The sequence below is a fragment of the Pezoporus occidentalis genome, unplaced genomic scaffold (genome assembly GCF_034315485.1).
Source record: "Pezoporus occidentalis ecotype Australia unplaced genomic scaffold, CSIRO_AGI_Poc_V1 ctg249, whole genome shotgun sequence".
NCBI lineage: Eukaryota > Metazoa > Chordata > Aves > Psittaciformes > Psittacidae > Pezoporus > Pezoporus occidentalis.
Window position 1 is genome coordinate 775,623 of NW_026914383.1, and position 13,268 is coordinate 788,890.

The window sequence follows — 13,268 nt, forward strand, 5'->3', positions numbered from 1 at the left end:
TTTGTTATATCACGGTGTCCCTGCCCAGGGCAGGGGGTTGGAACTGGATGATCTTAAGGCCCTTTTGAACCCAAACCATTCCATGATTCCCAAGTAATCCATGAGCAGAGTTGTAACCCAGTCTGTGGGAATGGGCTTTTTGCTGCCTTCCACACTGCGCCCACAGCTCAGCTTTGCAGAGGATGCACCAGGGATGCCAGAACACCCCCCACCACCCCCATATATAGGGGCTGTATAGAACTATAACCCTGGTCTTCCCCAAACTGGCCCTTTGCTGAGCAATAACCACAATGAGCTGCTCTGCTGTGGCAGCACTGCTAGGAAAAAGTCCATTGGAAAGTTCTCAGCAACCCCAAAGCCCTTTGGCAATCCCCCAGGAGCAGCTTGTGTAGGGCCACGTCCTGGGGACCCACAGCCACGCATGCCCTGACCGACTCCGTGCATTGCAGCCCCCCATGGAGTGCCAGAGGCCCCACAATGGCTCATTTCTGCTGGGCAGATGTGGGGCTGAGCCCACACTCCCTGGCGACAGGCGCTGAGCTCCCCAGACAGAGCTGTGGGGCAGCTTCTGGCTCCTCAGGGATGCTGCAGGGCAGCTCAAGGCTCCACAAGGACACTGTGAGGCAGCTCCGGGCTCCTTGGGCATGCTGCGGGGCAGCTCCGGCCTCCTTGGGGGTGCTCTGGGGCAGCTCCGGGCTCCCTGGGGATGCTGCGGGGCAGCTCCGGGCTCCCTGGGGATGCTCTGGGGCAGCTCCGGGCTCCCTGGGGATGCTGCGGGGCAGCTCCGAGCTCCCGGGACTCTGCGGGACGCTCCGGTGGGGCAGCCCCGGGGGAACCCCGAGGGGTCGCCCACCGGGGGCGGTGCCGGGGCCGGTCCCGGGGGCCGATCCTCTCCCGCCCCGTCCCGCCCGGTCCCGCCTCCCGCTCCTCTATCGCTGCCGCCGCCGGAGCCGCCGCCGCAGCCGCGGAGCCGCCAGCAGCGCCGGGCCCGGCCGGGATGTGACGGGGCGGCCGCCCCGCGCCCCGCTGCGCCGCTGCCCCGGGCCCGCGGGCCCCGTGCCCCGGGAGGCTGTCGGGGGGCGGCGGCGGCGGCGGCCCCCCCCCCGCCGCTCCTATGTCGGAGGGGCCGCCCTACGGCGAGGGGCAGCTGGCGGGGGACGCGGCCGTGGGGCAGCTGCCGTTCCCCGTTCGGCTCCGCGGCCCCGACGGGCTCCTGGCCGGCGGGCAGGGCAAGCGGCCGCCCAAGCTGGGGCAGATCGGCCGCAGCAAGAGAGGTGGGTGCGGCGGGGACGGGCGGCGGCGGGCACGGGGAGCACCCCGCGGGGTGTCGGGCATCGCGTCCCCGGGACCTTCCCGCGATGAAGGGAAGCGGAGAGCATCCCTGGGGATGGTACCTTGTGCGCTGGGTACCTATGGGGTGCGGGGCACCGTGTCCCAGGGACCTTCCGCAGGAATACAGGACGCCGGGGACTGTCCCCAGGGACAGGCACGATGCAGCGGGGTCCCTGCGAGGTGTCGGGCACCGTGCCCCAGGGCTCTTCCCCGGGGTGTCGGGCATCAAGGACCTTCCTAAGGACATGGAAGAGTGTCCCGGGCTGTAGGGCAGCAGGGGTTTTCCCCAGGGACAGGGCATCATGTTCAGGGGACAATCCCCAGGGCACAGGGGTAAAGAGACCTTTCTCGGGGACAAGCCACCATGCCCTGGGGACCATCCCCGGGGTGTAGGAAGGGCACCAGGCACTGTGCTGGGTACTGGGTACCCTCCCTGGGGACAGGACACAGCACACCAGGTACCCCCCCAAAACGTCAGGCTTTGTGCTGGCTTTGCCGCCCATCACACCAGGGATATGGGACCCCCAAAACCCACCCCAGGGTGCCCACCGCCGCGGGGTGACCTTGGGCTTGGGGAGCAGAGCATTCACCACGGTTACGCTGGGGTTTTCTTCTGCTTTCTAGTGGTTATTGAAGACGATCGAATCGATGATGTGCTACAAAACCTCTCGGAAAAAGCCCCTCCTGATGTTTAAAGCCTCCCCGGGGACACCCGGGGAGCCGGGGCCGGAGGGTGGGGGGGGTGTTCGGTTTACAATGGCACAGGTTATGGGCAGAAAATAACCACCACCAACCCCCCCGCCAAGACCGCAGCGCCTGTATGCTGAGCGAGCACTTGGAGAGCCGTCCCCGTCGCACAGCAGCGCAGCCTCTGCCCTCCAGGAGCCCTGCCCAGCCACGGCCACCAAACTACTGATAAACCACTGGAAAACGAGAGAATCGCGAAAAATACCCCCCCCCCCCCGATCCCTTATCCCAACCTGCGGCACAAGGGATGAACGGAGGCAGCGACACCGCGGCTCGGAATCACTCGCGATTCCTCCTCTGGGTCTGATGAACCTTGCACCACGCGAGATCTTGGGGGGGGGGGGGGGGGTAAGAAGGGAAAAAGGGGGTGGCAAAAGATGGAAGGGGTGGAAGCGAGACCCCCCCCCTCCCCCGGGGGTCTCCCCCCTTTCCAGGGGCATTCCCAGCGGGCACCTTGTTTACATTATTTAACCTTGCAAAAATGAATCCGTGCACTTGGATGTACCACGCTCCCCCTTCCCTTCCGAGGTTGGTTTGTTTTTTATGTTGATGTCTTTGGATGTTGGAAAACTATATAAAATATATAAATATCTCTTTCGTTTTAGTCACGTTTTAAGGTTCTCGAGGGGGAAACCCCCAAACTTTTATAAAGGAAGGGCCTAGAGGAAGAAGCGCTGGCTATTTTTTAAAGCTTGTATTTCTTGGTTGCTGTGAGCAAAGGGACAGATTTTATATGTACAGGGGGGTGGGGGGTGCTCGGCTTTTCTAACTACCCTGCAGTCTGTAGTGTGGTGATTTGTTTGGTTTGGGGTTTATTTTCCTTCTGTTGTGGCCGTTTCTTTAATAGACTGTATTCAAATGACATAGATAAACTAACCTGATGTAATCACAAGAGTGCCAAACACTTGGAGATGCCGGAGGGCAGCGATTCCCTCCCCGAGTCAAGCAGCACTTGGGGTTTTCTGCTCTTTCGAGGGCTTGGGCGAATCTCTCGTGGGGTTTTTCTTTGACTTCTCTTTTCTAATCTTTCTTTTGAACTATTTTGCATGATGTGCATATAAAAAAGAGGTAAAAAACAAAAAAAAAAGCCTCTTGGCGAGGGCTTGTTTCTGTTTGCGACTGAGTGACCGACCTCCGGGCAAGGTTTTCTTTCCTCCTTTTCTGAGATATTGTGTATGTTGCACTTCACTCCACAGGGCTATTTCTGCGATGTCCAAATAAAGAGGAAAATGAAACAAAAATGGTAAAAATATATATATATAATAGTAATAATAACCCCTGTGGCTCTGCCGTGATTTCCCACCCAGCACCGCGAGCCCCCGACACCCAAATAACACACCAAATAATGAAGGAAAGCTCCAGCTCGGCCCCCTCGGGATCAGGGTCATGCTGTGCCCCTAATAATTAGTTATAATTAATATTTACCTATGGGATTCTTTAGTTTGTTTGATGAGGGAATGCCTCGGGGGCTCAGATTCAGGGGGAAATTCAATAGGAGGTCCCAAAAGGGGATGCTGGGGAGGCAGGAAGGCATCATCCCCTTCACTACTGAGAAAGCTGTGGGAAATGGGGACTTTCATCCCAGGATTGCCTGTCTGCCCTCCTCCCTTCTCACCAAAACCCAAATCCCAGCTGGTCCCCTTTGAACACCACTAGTAGTCACAGCCTGGGCTCATAAGAGCCATTATGGCTCTGCCTGGGCGACCTGCATGAGCAAACTTCTGCACTAAGGGGGCAAAAACACAGCCATGTCAGGGGAAATGGGTCCTGGGTATGGGGGTTATCCCAATGGAAATAATATAACTATATGTAGATATAAAACTACAGTAATATATTATGAATCCCTAATTGTTTCCATTCCCCCCTTAGTGGGTTCAGTGCAGCTTGGACTCAGTGGCCACCACCAACCCTTTGGCTCCAGGGCTGGTGACCCAATGCCCCTGCAAAGCGTGAGTTAGGCCATGGAGGGATATTTCCCCCTCCCCAAGTCTGATGGGTTTTGCCCCAGACAGCATCCAAGTGCAAGCCCAGGGCTTTGGGAAGAGGAAAAGAAGCCCGGGGAGGAGTAGAGAATCCTGCATCTGCAGAGGCCAGCTCATAAGACACAACCATGGGCTGGTTGCAGGCGTTGGTTAATTAGATTCACCAAAAAACCTCTATTTTGCATGAAAACCTCATCTCTGGGTCTGTCAGACCCAACTGCACAGTCACCAAACACACCTCTGAGCACTGAAACCCACATGCTCCAGGGATGGGGTCCATGCATGGCCACAGGAGCCTCCAAAAGCCACCTTGACACCCAGGAGCAGCCAAGGCTGAACCAGAGAAAGCCTGAGGGGGAAGGGAGGCTGAAAGAAGAGGAGATTCCAGTGCGTTATAAACTGCTCTTTTATATGCATCTTTCATGCATGACACATAAATAATGGAGCAGGAGAGCCCAGCGTGCAGCGAGCTCACTTACAGGGAGGATGCGGGATGGAGGGATGAGGAAAGAGGGGTGCAAGATGGGGTGTGAGGGGGAAGATGTTCCCAAGAGCTGAGCTGGGGATCCCCCAGCTGTGCATCACTGGGAGATGATATTTTGAAGGAGGATTTAAGGATTAAGCTGGCCACGGGGCAGGAGTTTATTACATACATTATTTAACAGATGGCCCAACGCTGCCTGCGGTCTCCCCGGTGACCTTGGCTGGGAGATGCCAGGACCAGGCTCTGGTTACAGGGATCAGAGGAAAAGAATCCCCCCTGGGGAGCTGGCACCAGCAGCTCCAGCATCAAATCCCTATGGAAACAGCCAAAAAAACCCACCCAGCCCCAGCCCATATGGGCTGCTTGTTTTGGCAGTGGTGGGAAGAAAATAAAAAGGAGTAAAAATAAACCCCCAAAAGCCACAATGGAAGAGGTGTTTGCAGGGTTATTCACCAAGAGGAACTTGGCACCTATGGCAGGAGCAGGATGCCAAGGGACAAGCAAGGTGCAGAGGGCCAGGTGGCACTCGGAGCACTTGCAAATTCCCACTCCCTTACCCAAACATGCCCTTTAATCCCATTTCTGCAGGGATTCTGGCACTGGAGGAAGGTGATGAAGCACTTGCTGCCCCAGCACAGCAGGGCCCTCGCACCCAAGAACTTTGGGGGGGGGGGGGGGAATATTTGAATATTTTTATTCATCTCTAAAGCCACTGGTTTCTATAGGCTTGAAGCCCTCACATCAATTGCAGCATCAGCCCTTTGCATCGCATGAACTCCCAAGGGGTGATACCAGCGATGGGGGGCTCAGGGCAGTCATCAATGGATGCTCATTCTGGGTCATTTCCCACCTCTCCAGAGCAGTTTGCAATAACCCACAAGCACAAACCCACCCCAAAGGTCGAGGGCAGGGGGTTGCAATGGGTAAACCCCCCCCCCCAGCTCTTCCCCCCCAAAAGGATGGCCATGGAGCAACTGCCCAAAATAAATAGTCTCTTTTCTGTTTCCTTCTTTCCCACCAGAACTAGGGCACGTTAAACTAGGCCAGCACTCCCCTGCAAAGGGATTTATTTGTTGTGGGGGGAGCCAGGAGGGACAGCGTGGGACGGGGAGCAGTGTGCCGAGGGCAGGGATGCTCCAGCCTGCTCCCAAATGCTGTGGGTTTGGGGAATAAAATGGGGACAGTTTTCCCCACTCTTCTCCTTATGGGAAAATCACAGTCGCTCACAATAGGGCAGGTTTAGTGACCTTTGGTGGGGGAGGCACAAAACTGGTCGTTTTAATGGTATCAAACCCTTTTTGGTTCTTCAAGACCGTTTTCGACCACATGGGGCTCATGTTTTATACCAACAGAAAACGTGCTTTAGCAAAATGGGAATGGATAAAACATAAAGGGAATTCTGCCCTGCAGAAAACCTCTGGTTTTCCTCCCACATTTTAACACAAGAATGAGGAATAAACCAATCCCATGCTCCAAATCTCTGCCCCCTGCTTGGCCCAGGGGGATTTGGGATGCAGCACCCTCCTGCTGGGTGCTCCTCCACCAAATGGGGCCCTTTCTTTGCCCAAATCCCCTGTACCTTTGAGTATTGCCCTGGGAAAGGAGCTTCTGATGGTGCGGACCCAAACTGCTGCTTGTCTGGGGGACTTGGGGGGCTGCAGGTCCCTCGTCCCCAGGCTCTTTGTCCCACAGCCACTAGAGGCCACTGAGGCTCTGTGATCCCGCTTGTTATCCCTGTGGGATATTCGGACACCGACATTAGCACCCAAAGGGCTAAAACTGGGGGGGTGGGAGGGGGAATAACGATCAGAGGCAACAAAACTGAGGGAAAACAGGGTACAAAAGAGCTCATTCCCAAGCTCCACTGGTCCCCCTGGGGCACCCCACACAGCACCCCATGGGAGATGGGGAGAGCACCTTTCTCACACCAAATCTGGTCCAGCCACTCAGTTGCCCAGGGCTGTGATAAGCACTAACAGGATTCCCAGGCATCTCCACCAAGCAAAACACCTCCAGAGGATGGGAAATGCTTCCCCATGCCCAGCTTCCCTCCTGGGCCACACATGGGCTCACCAGGACTAAATAGAGGGGTCAGGAAACCGCTTCCAGGATGTGACATTTCACACCTTTGGAATATCCTGAACCTAATCCCAAACCCTTCCCTCTGGGAGGCAGGAAGCAGAGCTCCTGCCTCTCCAAGCTCCTTCTTTTTGCCTGGAGTTAAGATTCCAAGGATATTCTAAACAGCTGCTCCCACTAATGAGAATGAAGCAGAGCATCAGACGTCTCCATTCCTACACTGCTCAAGGTGTCAAACTGTTGCGTTACAAGAACAAGTGGGAGACACCTCACCCAAAACAGGAGGAAAGTTGCACTGGGAGTTAATTGCAGCAGCAGCTGCTCAAATCAAACCCAAACCTCAGCAAAGCACCAGCCCCTGCAGCGCTGCTGGTGCCCCTCAGTGAAACAGGAAAGGTCTGGGGGGGATGCTTGCACAGCCTCTCACCTGTGCAACCCAGGAGCGTTCTCACGCCATCAGTGGGTAAAGGAGCATTGCTGCTGCCTTCTCAGGGCTGCGCCAGTTCCCAACCTTAGAGAGCCACAGGATGGTTTGGGTTGAAGGGACCTTAAAGCTCCTCCAGCTCCAGTCCCTGCCACGGGCAGGGACCCCTTCCACTAGAGCAGCTTGCTCCAAGTCCCTGTGTCCAACCTGGCCTTGAGCACTGCCAGGGATGGGGCAGCCACAGCTTCTCTGGGCACCCTGTGCCAGCGCCTCAGCACCCTCACAGGGAAGAGCTTCTGCCTTATCTCCAACCTGAACTTCCCCTGTTTCAGTTTGAACCCATCACCCCTTGTCCTGTTGCTACAGTCCCTCATGAAGAGCCCATGATGCAGCATGAGGGATTCGAAGGAGCCGGAGGAATTAGGGCTCCCTCCATGCTGAGGCAAGGCTGTTATTAATGACATATGTCCGCAGAGACAGCACCTGCACCATCCTTTGCTTCGCCCACCTCATCTCTCCCAGTGGCTCTCAGCATCGTCCCACCCCGCTCGCTCTTCCCGTGGAGCTGCTGTGCTGAGCAGCCACGGCAAGAGGGGGGCATCCCCTGGTGCCCCTGGAGCATCGCCCCCTTCCCGGGGTAAGGAAATGAAACCAAACCACAGGGAGAGCGCCCCGGGCACCGCGAACCCCCCGCGTGAGTCACGGCGCTGGGTGTGGGGCTGGGGCTGATGCAGCTCTGAGTCAGCCCCGGGTCCACAGCCGGTGTCTGCCCCCCCCCCCCCCCCGGCTTTGCTCCAAACCTGCACGAACACAAACAGGAACACGAACGCGAACACAAACGCGAACGCGAACAGGAACACGAACGCGAACAGGAACTCGAACGCGAAGGCGAACCGAACGCGAACACGAACACGAAAAGAAACACGAATGTGAACGCGAACATGAACGCGAACATGAACATGAACACGAACAGGAACACGAACACGAACACGAACGTGAACATGAACATGAACATGAACACGAACACGAACACGAACATGAACACGAACAGGAACACGAACGTGAACACGAACACGAACGTGAACACGAACACGAACACGAACACGAACATGAACATGAACATGAACATGAACATGAACACGAACACGAACATGAACACGAACAGGAACAGGAACACGAACACGAACACGAACGTGAACACGAACACGAACACGAACACGAACATGAACATGAACACGAACACGAACAGGAACGCGAACACGAACATGAACAGGAACACGAACACGAGCACGAACAGGAACAGGAACACGAACACGAACGCGAACATGAACATGGACACGAACACGAACAGGAACGCGAACACGAACACGAACAGGAACGCGAACACGAACACGAACACGAACACGAACGCGAACATGAACATGAACACGAACACGAACAGGAACGCAAACACGAACACGAACACGAACACGAACGCGAACATGAACATGAACACAAACACGAACAGGAACGCGAACAGGAACACGAACACGAACACAAACATGGATACAAACAGGAACGCGACCGTGACCGCGAACAGGAACATGAACAGGAACACGAACACGAACACGAACGCGAACCGAACAGGCTCACACACACACACACACACACACGATATACACACACACGAACACAACACACGAACACACAGAGATACACACACACAGAAATACACACACAACGCACACATACACACACACACACACATACACACACACGATATACACACACAATACACACACGCGAATACACACACATACACACACATATAGATCTACACACACATACACACACATACACACACATAGATCTACACACACACACACACATACACACACATATAGATATACACACACATATACACACATATAGATCTACACACACATACACACACATACACACACATATAGATCTACACACACACACACACACACACACACATATAGATATACACACACACATACATACACATACACACAGATACACACAGAGATACACACACACATATAGAAATACACACACATACGCACACATACACACATACACACACATACACACACATATAGATATACACACACATACATACACATACACATACACACAGATACACACAGAGATACACACACACATATAGAAATACACACACATATACACACATATAGATATACACACAGGTAGATATACACACAGATACACACACACACATATAGATACACACACATATAGATATACACACAGATATACACACACACATATAGATACACACACATATAGATATACACACAGATATACACACACACATATAGATACACACACAGATATACACACACACATATAGATACACACACAGATATACACACACACATATAGATACACACACAGATACACACACACACATATAGATACACACACACATATAGGTACACACACAGATACACACGCACAGATACACACACACATATAGGTATACACACAGATACACACGCACAGATACACACACACATAGATATACACACACATACACACACATACATACACACACAGAGATAACACACACAGATATACACACACATATAGATACACACACAGATACACACACACACATATAGATACACACACAGATACACACACACACATATAGATACACACACAGATATACACACACACATATAGATACACACACAGATACACACACACATATAGATACACACACAGATATACACACACACATATAGATACACACACAGATATACACACACATACACACTCTGTTATTGAGTCACCAATTTTGATATACACACAGATATACACACACATACACACACACAGATACACACACACATAGATACACACACACACACACACAGATACACACACATATAGATATACACACACATAGATACACACACACACATAGATATACACACACATACACACACATACATACACACACAGAGATAACACACACAGATATACACACACATACACACACACAGATATATACACACACATACACACAGATACACACACAGATATACACACACATACACACACACAGAGATACACACACACACACACACACAGATACACACACATATAGATATGCACACACATACACACACACCCCCATATAGATATACACACATGTACAGGGGGTTGTTGCTGATGCCACTGCATGCAAGCACTTTGGATTTGCCACCTAGCTCCAATTGATTAGCATTCCCTCAGCTTAGCATTGTTTTAAACCTGAAGCACCAGCTAATTCCCTGGGTCAAGGCCAGAGGAAGCAGATACAGATCTGAGACCCTGCCCAGGGTGTGAAGCCTCAACCCCGAGGCACCCACACTGTGATGAGTGGAGCTGGGTGAAGCTCAGCTCCCAGCTGGGTGGGATCCAGTCCCAGCCCTTCCCAAGCCCCAGCATCCCCAGTGGGATGGAAACCAGCAACAGACGGGTCTTGGTTTGGAGGTGCTGCCTTTGGAAAGCTGCTCTGGGTTTATCTTCACCTGACCTGAACAAATCCAAGGGCAGAAAACCCTTACAGCAAAGGTGCTACACGCTTGGTTGAGTGACGTGCGAGATCCAGCATGGTGCAAAGCTGAGCTGTTCTCTGGGTGTAACCACCCACAGGGCTTAACCTCCCAGCAGGGTTAATGCCTAGGTTAATGCACCATCCCCATAACGCAGGTTAAGGAAAGGCAGAAGCTAATCACCCTGTGCAGGGAGCGGGATGAGTCCCCAGCAGCATCCTCAGCATCCTCAATTGGTTTCCATAGCAACAGGTTCGGTCCCAAATTGGCCGAGGGTGCTGGGAAGGCAGGGGCGAGCTCAAAGGACACCCAGCACAGCAAAACAAGGGGGATAGTAGCCGAATCTCACTTTGCACCTTGGTGCAATGGAAGAGGGTATGAGGGGAGGCTGAGGCCAGGCTGATGGGGCTGTGACCCCCCAGGCCAGCCCCATCAAGGAGCCTGGGGAGCAGCCTCCATCCCTTAGCCCCTGAAAGTGAATACACTCAGCACAGATCCCCATCTCCCATTTGGGGTGTATGTGCCTGTGTCTGGTGCATCCCAGTTTAACCTGTGTGCCAGGAGCAAACAGCTACAAGACCCCAGAGCATCCATCTTACAGCTCTGAGCACCAGGACTGAATGCAGGGAGGGTGCAGGCAGGAGGGAGAGCCCAGGTGGGTGCATAGATGCTCCTGTGCACACAGATGCTGCAGACCCCCGCAGCCACCCACCCCTGTGGCCGTGCCCAACGCCTGCAGCACTGTTACACAAGGCTCCCGGCGCTTGCATAAGCCACATGCAGCATGTGCAGCCCCAGGAAGAGAGGAGAAATGAGCAGGGATCACATCCAAAGCTGTGCTGTGGGGTGGGACCCATGGCCTGAGCCTGTCTCCTGCTGGGGACATGGTGCTGCTGGAGCCATGCCTAACATGGTGGGGTGACCCCCGGCTGCAGGACCGACCCCATCCCTTCACTGTCCTTGATGGAGAGACCCAGAAAAGGGGGAACTTGACCCCAGGAGAAAGGTGGCCAAGTCCCCAAAGCCAGCAGCTCACACCAACCCTGCAGCATCCAGCACCCACCTGCATCCACTTAACAGCCCTGGGACGGATTGGGATGGGATGGGATGGGATGCTGCAAGGGCTGGAGCAGCTCTGCCCTGGAGCCAGACAGAGAGAGCTGGGCTGGGGCAGCCTGGAGAAGAGAAGGCTCCTGAAGGGGAGACCTGAGAGCAGCTCCAGTGCCTGAAGGGGCTGCAGGAAAGCTGGAGAGGGGCTTGGGACAAGGGATGTAGGGACAGGCCAAGGGGAATGGCTTTACCCTGCCAGAGGGGAGACTGAGATGAGCTCTTAGGCAGAAGCTCTTCCCTGTGAGGGTGCTGAGGCGCTGGCACAGGGTGCCCAGAGAAGCTGTGGCTGCCCCATCCCTGTCAGTGTTCAAGGCCAGGTTGGACACAGGGGCTTGGAGCAAGGTGCTCTAGTGGAAGGGGTCCCTGCCCGTGGCAGGGGTTGGAGCTGGAGGAGCTTTGAGGTCCCTTCCAGCCCAAACCAGGCTGGGATGAGCAGGGGTATCCTCAGGGGAAGAACATTTTCTGAGGCCTTTGAACCAAGCAGGACAGGAGCCACTTTGCAGGGCTTGGGCAGGCTGGGACCAGCACCATTTGCTCCCTCTGTGGAGGAGCAAATATCAGCCTTCAGCTCCAGTCTTCACTCCAGAAGGAACCAGCTCCACCATTAGACAAGCACCACATCAGCAAACAGGGATGCATTTGGCCACCCTCAAAATCCATTGCTTCTACCCTTCACAGTGCTTTGGCATTGACTCCTCTCCCTGCCTTGCACCAGCACATGGCAAGAGAGGGCTGCAAGGATCCACAGCCCCAGGCAGAGCACCTTCTCCAAGGGGTTTACACCCGACAGCCAGCTCATCCCACCTTCCGGGGTGGTTTTACCCTGACACCTTCCCACCCTAAACCCTCCTCACCTCACCATGCTGCTCACATCCCTCTCTTTGCTGCCTCGTGCACAGGAAGGGTTAACAGCAAAGCCCTAATTCCATGCGCAGGGCAGGAGGGGAGGCTCACAGACCTCTGACTCTTGAGCATCTCCAATGTGTACTCAGGAGGTTCAGTGCTGAAATGCAAGTAAAGCAGCCTCCTGGGGGGCTGCACAGGGAGGGGACAAGCACTCGCAGGACTCCTGCCCATGGCTGCATCTCATCCCAGCACAAACTGCACCAGCAAAGGTGACTTCAGAGGTGCTTGGGCAGGGATGCCAGCTCCTCAAACCAGTTTCCATTGTCTGTCCTCATGTAGGCTGGGGAATGGCACCACAGGGACAGCAGAGCCCTGGGACAAGGGCAACCACCACTCACTGGCAGGGTCAGGCTCCCCAGAGCCTTACACGTGCCCTATCCATCCTCTGAGGCCCTTTCAGAGCTCCTCTTGGCTCTTATGTTACCTTTAGGATAAATAAATCACAGAAACCCATTGCGGCTGTGCTGGGTGTGAACAACCAACCCAAAAAGGGTCCAAACCCAGCTTCTTAAAGAGCTCTCAGCCCCAGGGTGAGCACTGGGCAGGCTGCTTGCACCTAAAGCACATCATTAGGGTGATGCCCAGCAAAGTGTATGTGTGGGGCTGCCCTAAAGCCCCACTGAAGCCTCTGTTTT

General features: G+C 54.2%; 2 protein-coding genes across 2 annotated transcripts; both read left to right on the plus strand.

Moving 5' to 3' along the window:
- The first annotated feature begins 1,036 nt into the window (after window positions 1-1,036).
- CAMK2N1 (calcium/calmodulin dependent protein kinase II inhibitor 1) lies at window positions 1,037-3,320 on the plus strand. Its single transcript, XM_062622858.1, has 2 exons — window positions 1,037-1,274; window positions 1,957-3,320. Exons 1-2 carry the CDS (start codon window positions 1,115-1,117, stop codon window positions 2,025-2,027), a joined length of 231 nt encoding a protein of 76 aa, XP_062478842.1. The 5' UTR covers window positions 1,037-1,114; the 3' UTR covers window positions 2,028-3,320.
- Window positions 3,321-7,512: 4,192 nt separating this feature from the next.
- LOC134165793 (uncharacterized) lies at window positions 7,513-8,533 on the plus strand. Its single transcript, XM_062622903.1, is given in 4 exon segments — window positions 7,513-7,685; window positions 7,808-7,936; window positions 8,022-8,127; window positions 8,246-8,533. Coding segments are annotated over 4 exon segments (696 nt in total).
- The last annotated feature ends 4,735 nt before the right edge of the window (window positions 8,534-13,268 follow it).

Bases quoted from the DNA above. Each gene is read 5' to 3' on its own strand.
- CAMK2N1 (XM_062622858.1), top strand. From the start codon at position 1,115: ATGTCGGAGGGGCCGCCCTACGGCGAGGGGCAGCTGGCGGGGGACGCG. The intron at 1,275-1,956 runs GTGGGTGCGGCG...TCTGCTTTCTAG, and splicing joins GATCGGCCGCAGCAAGAGAG to TGGTTATTGAAGACGATCGA.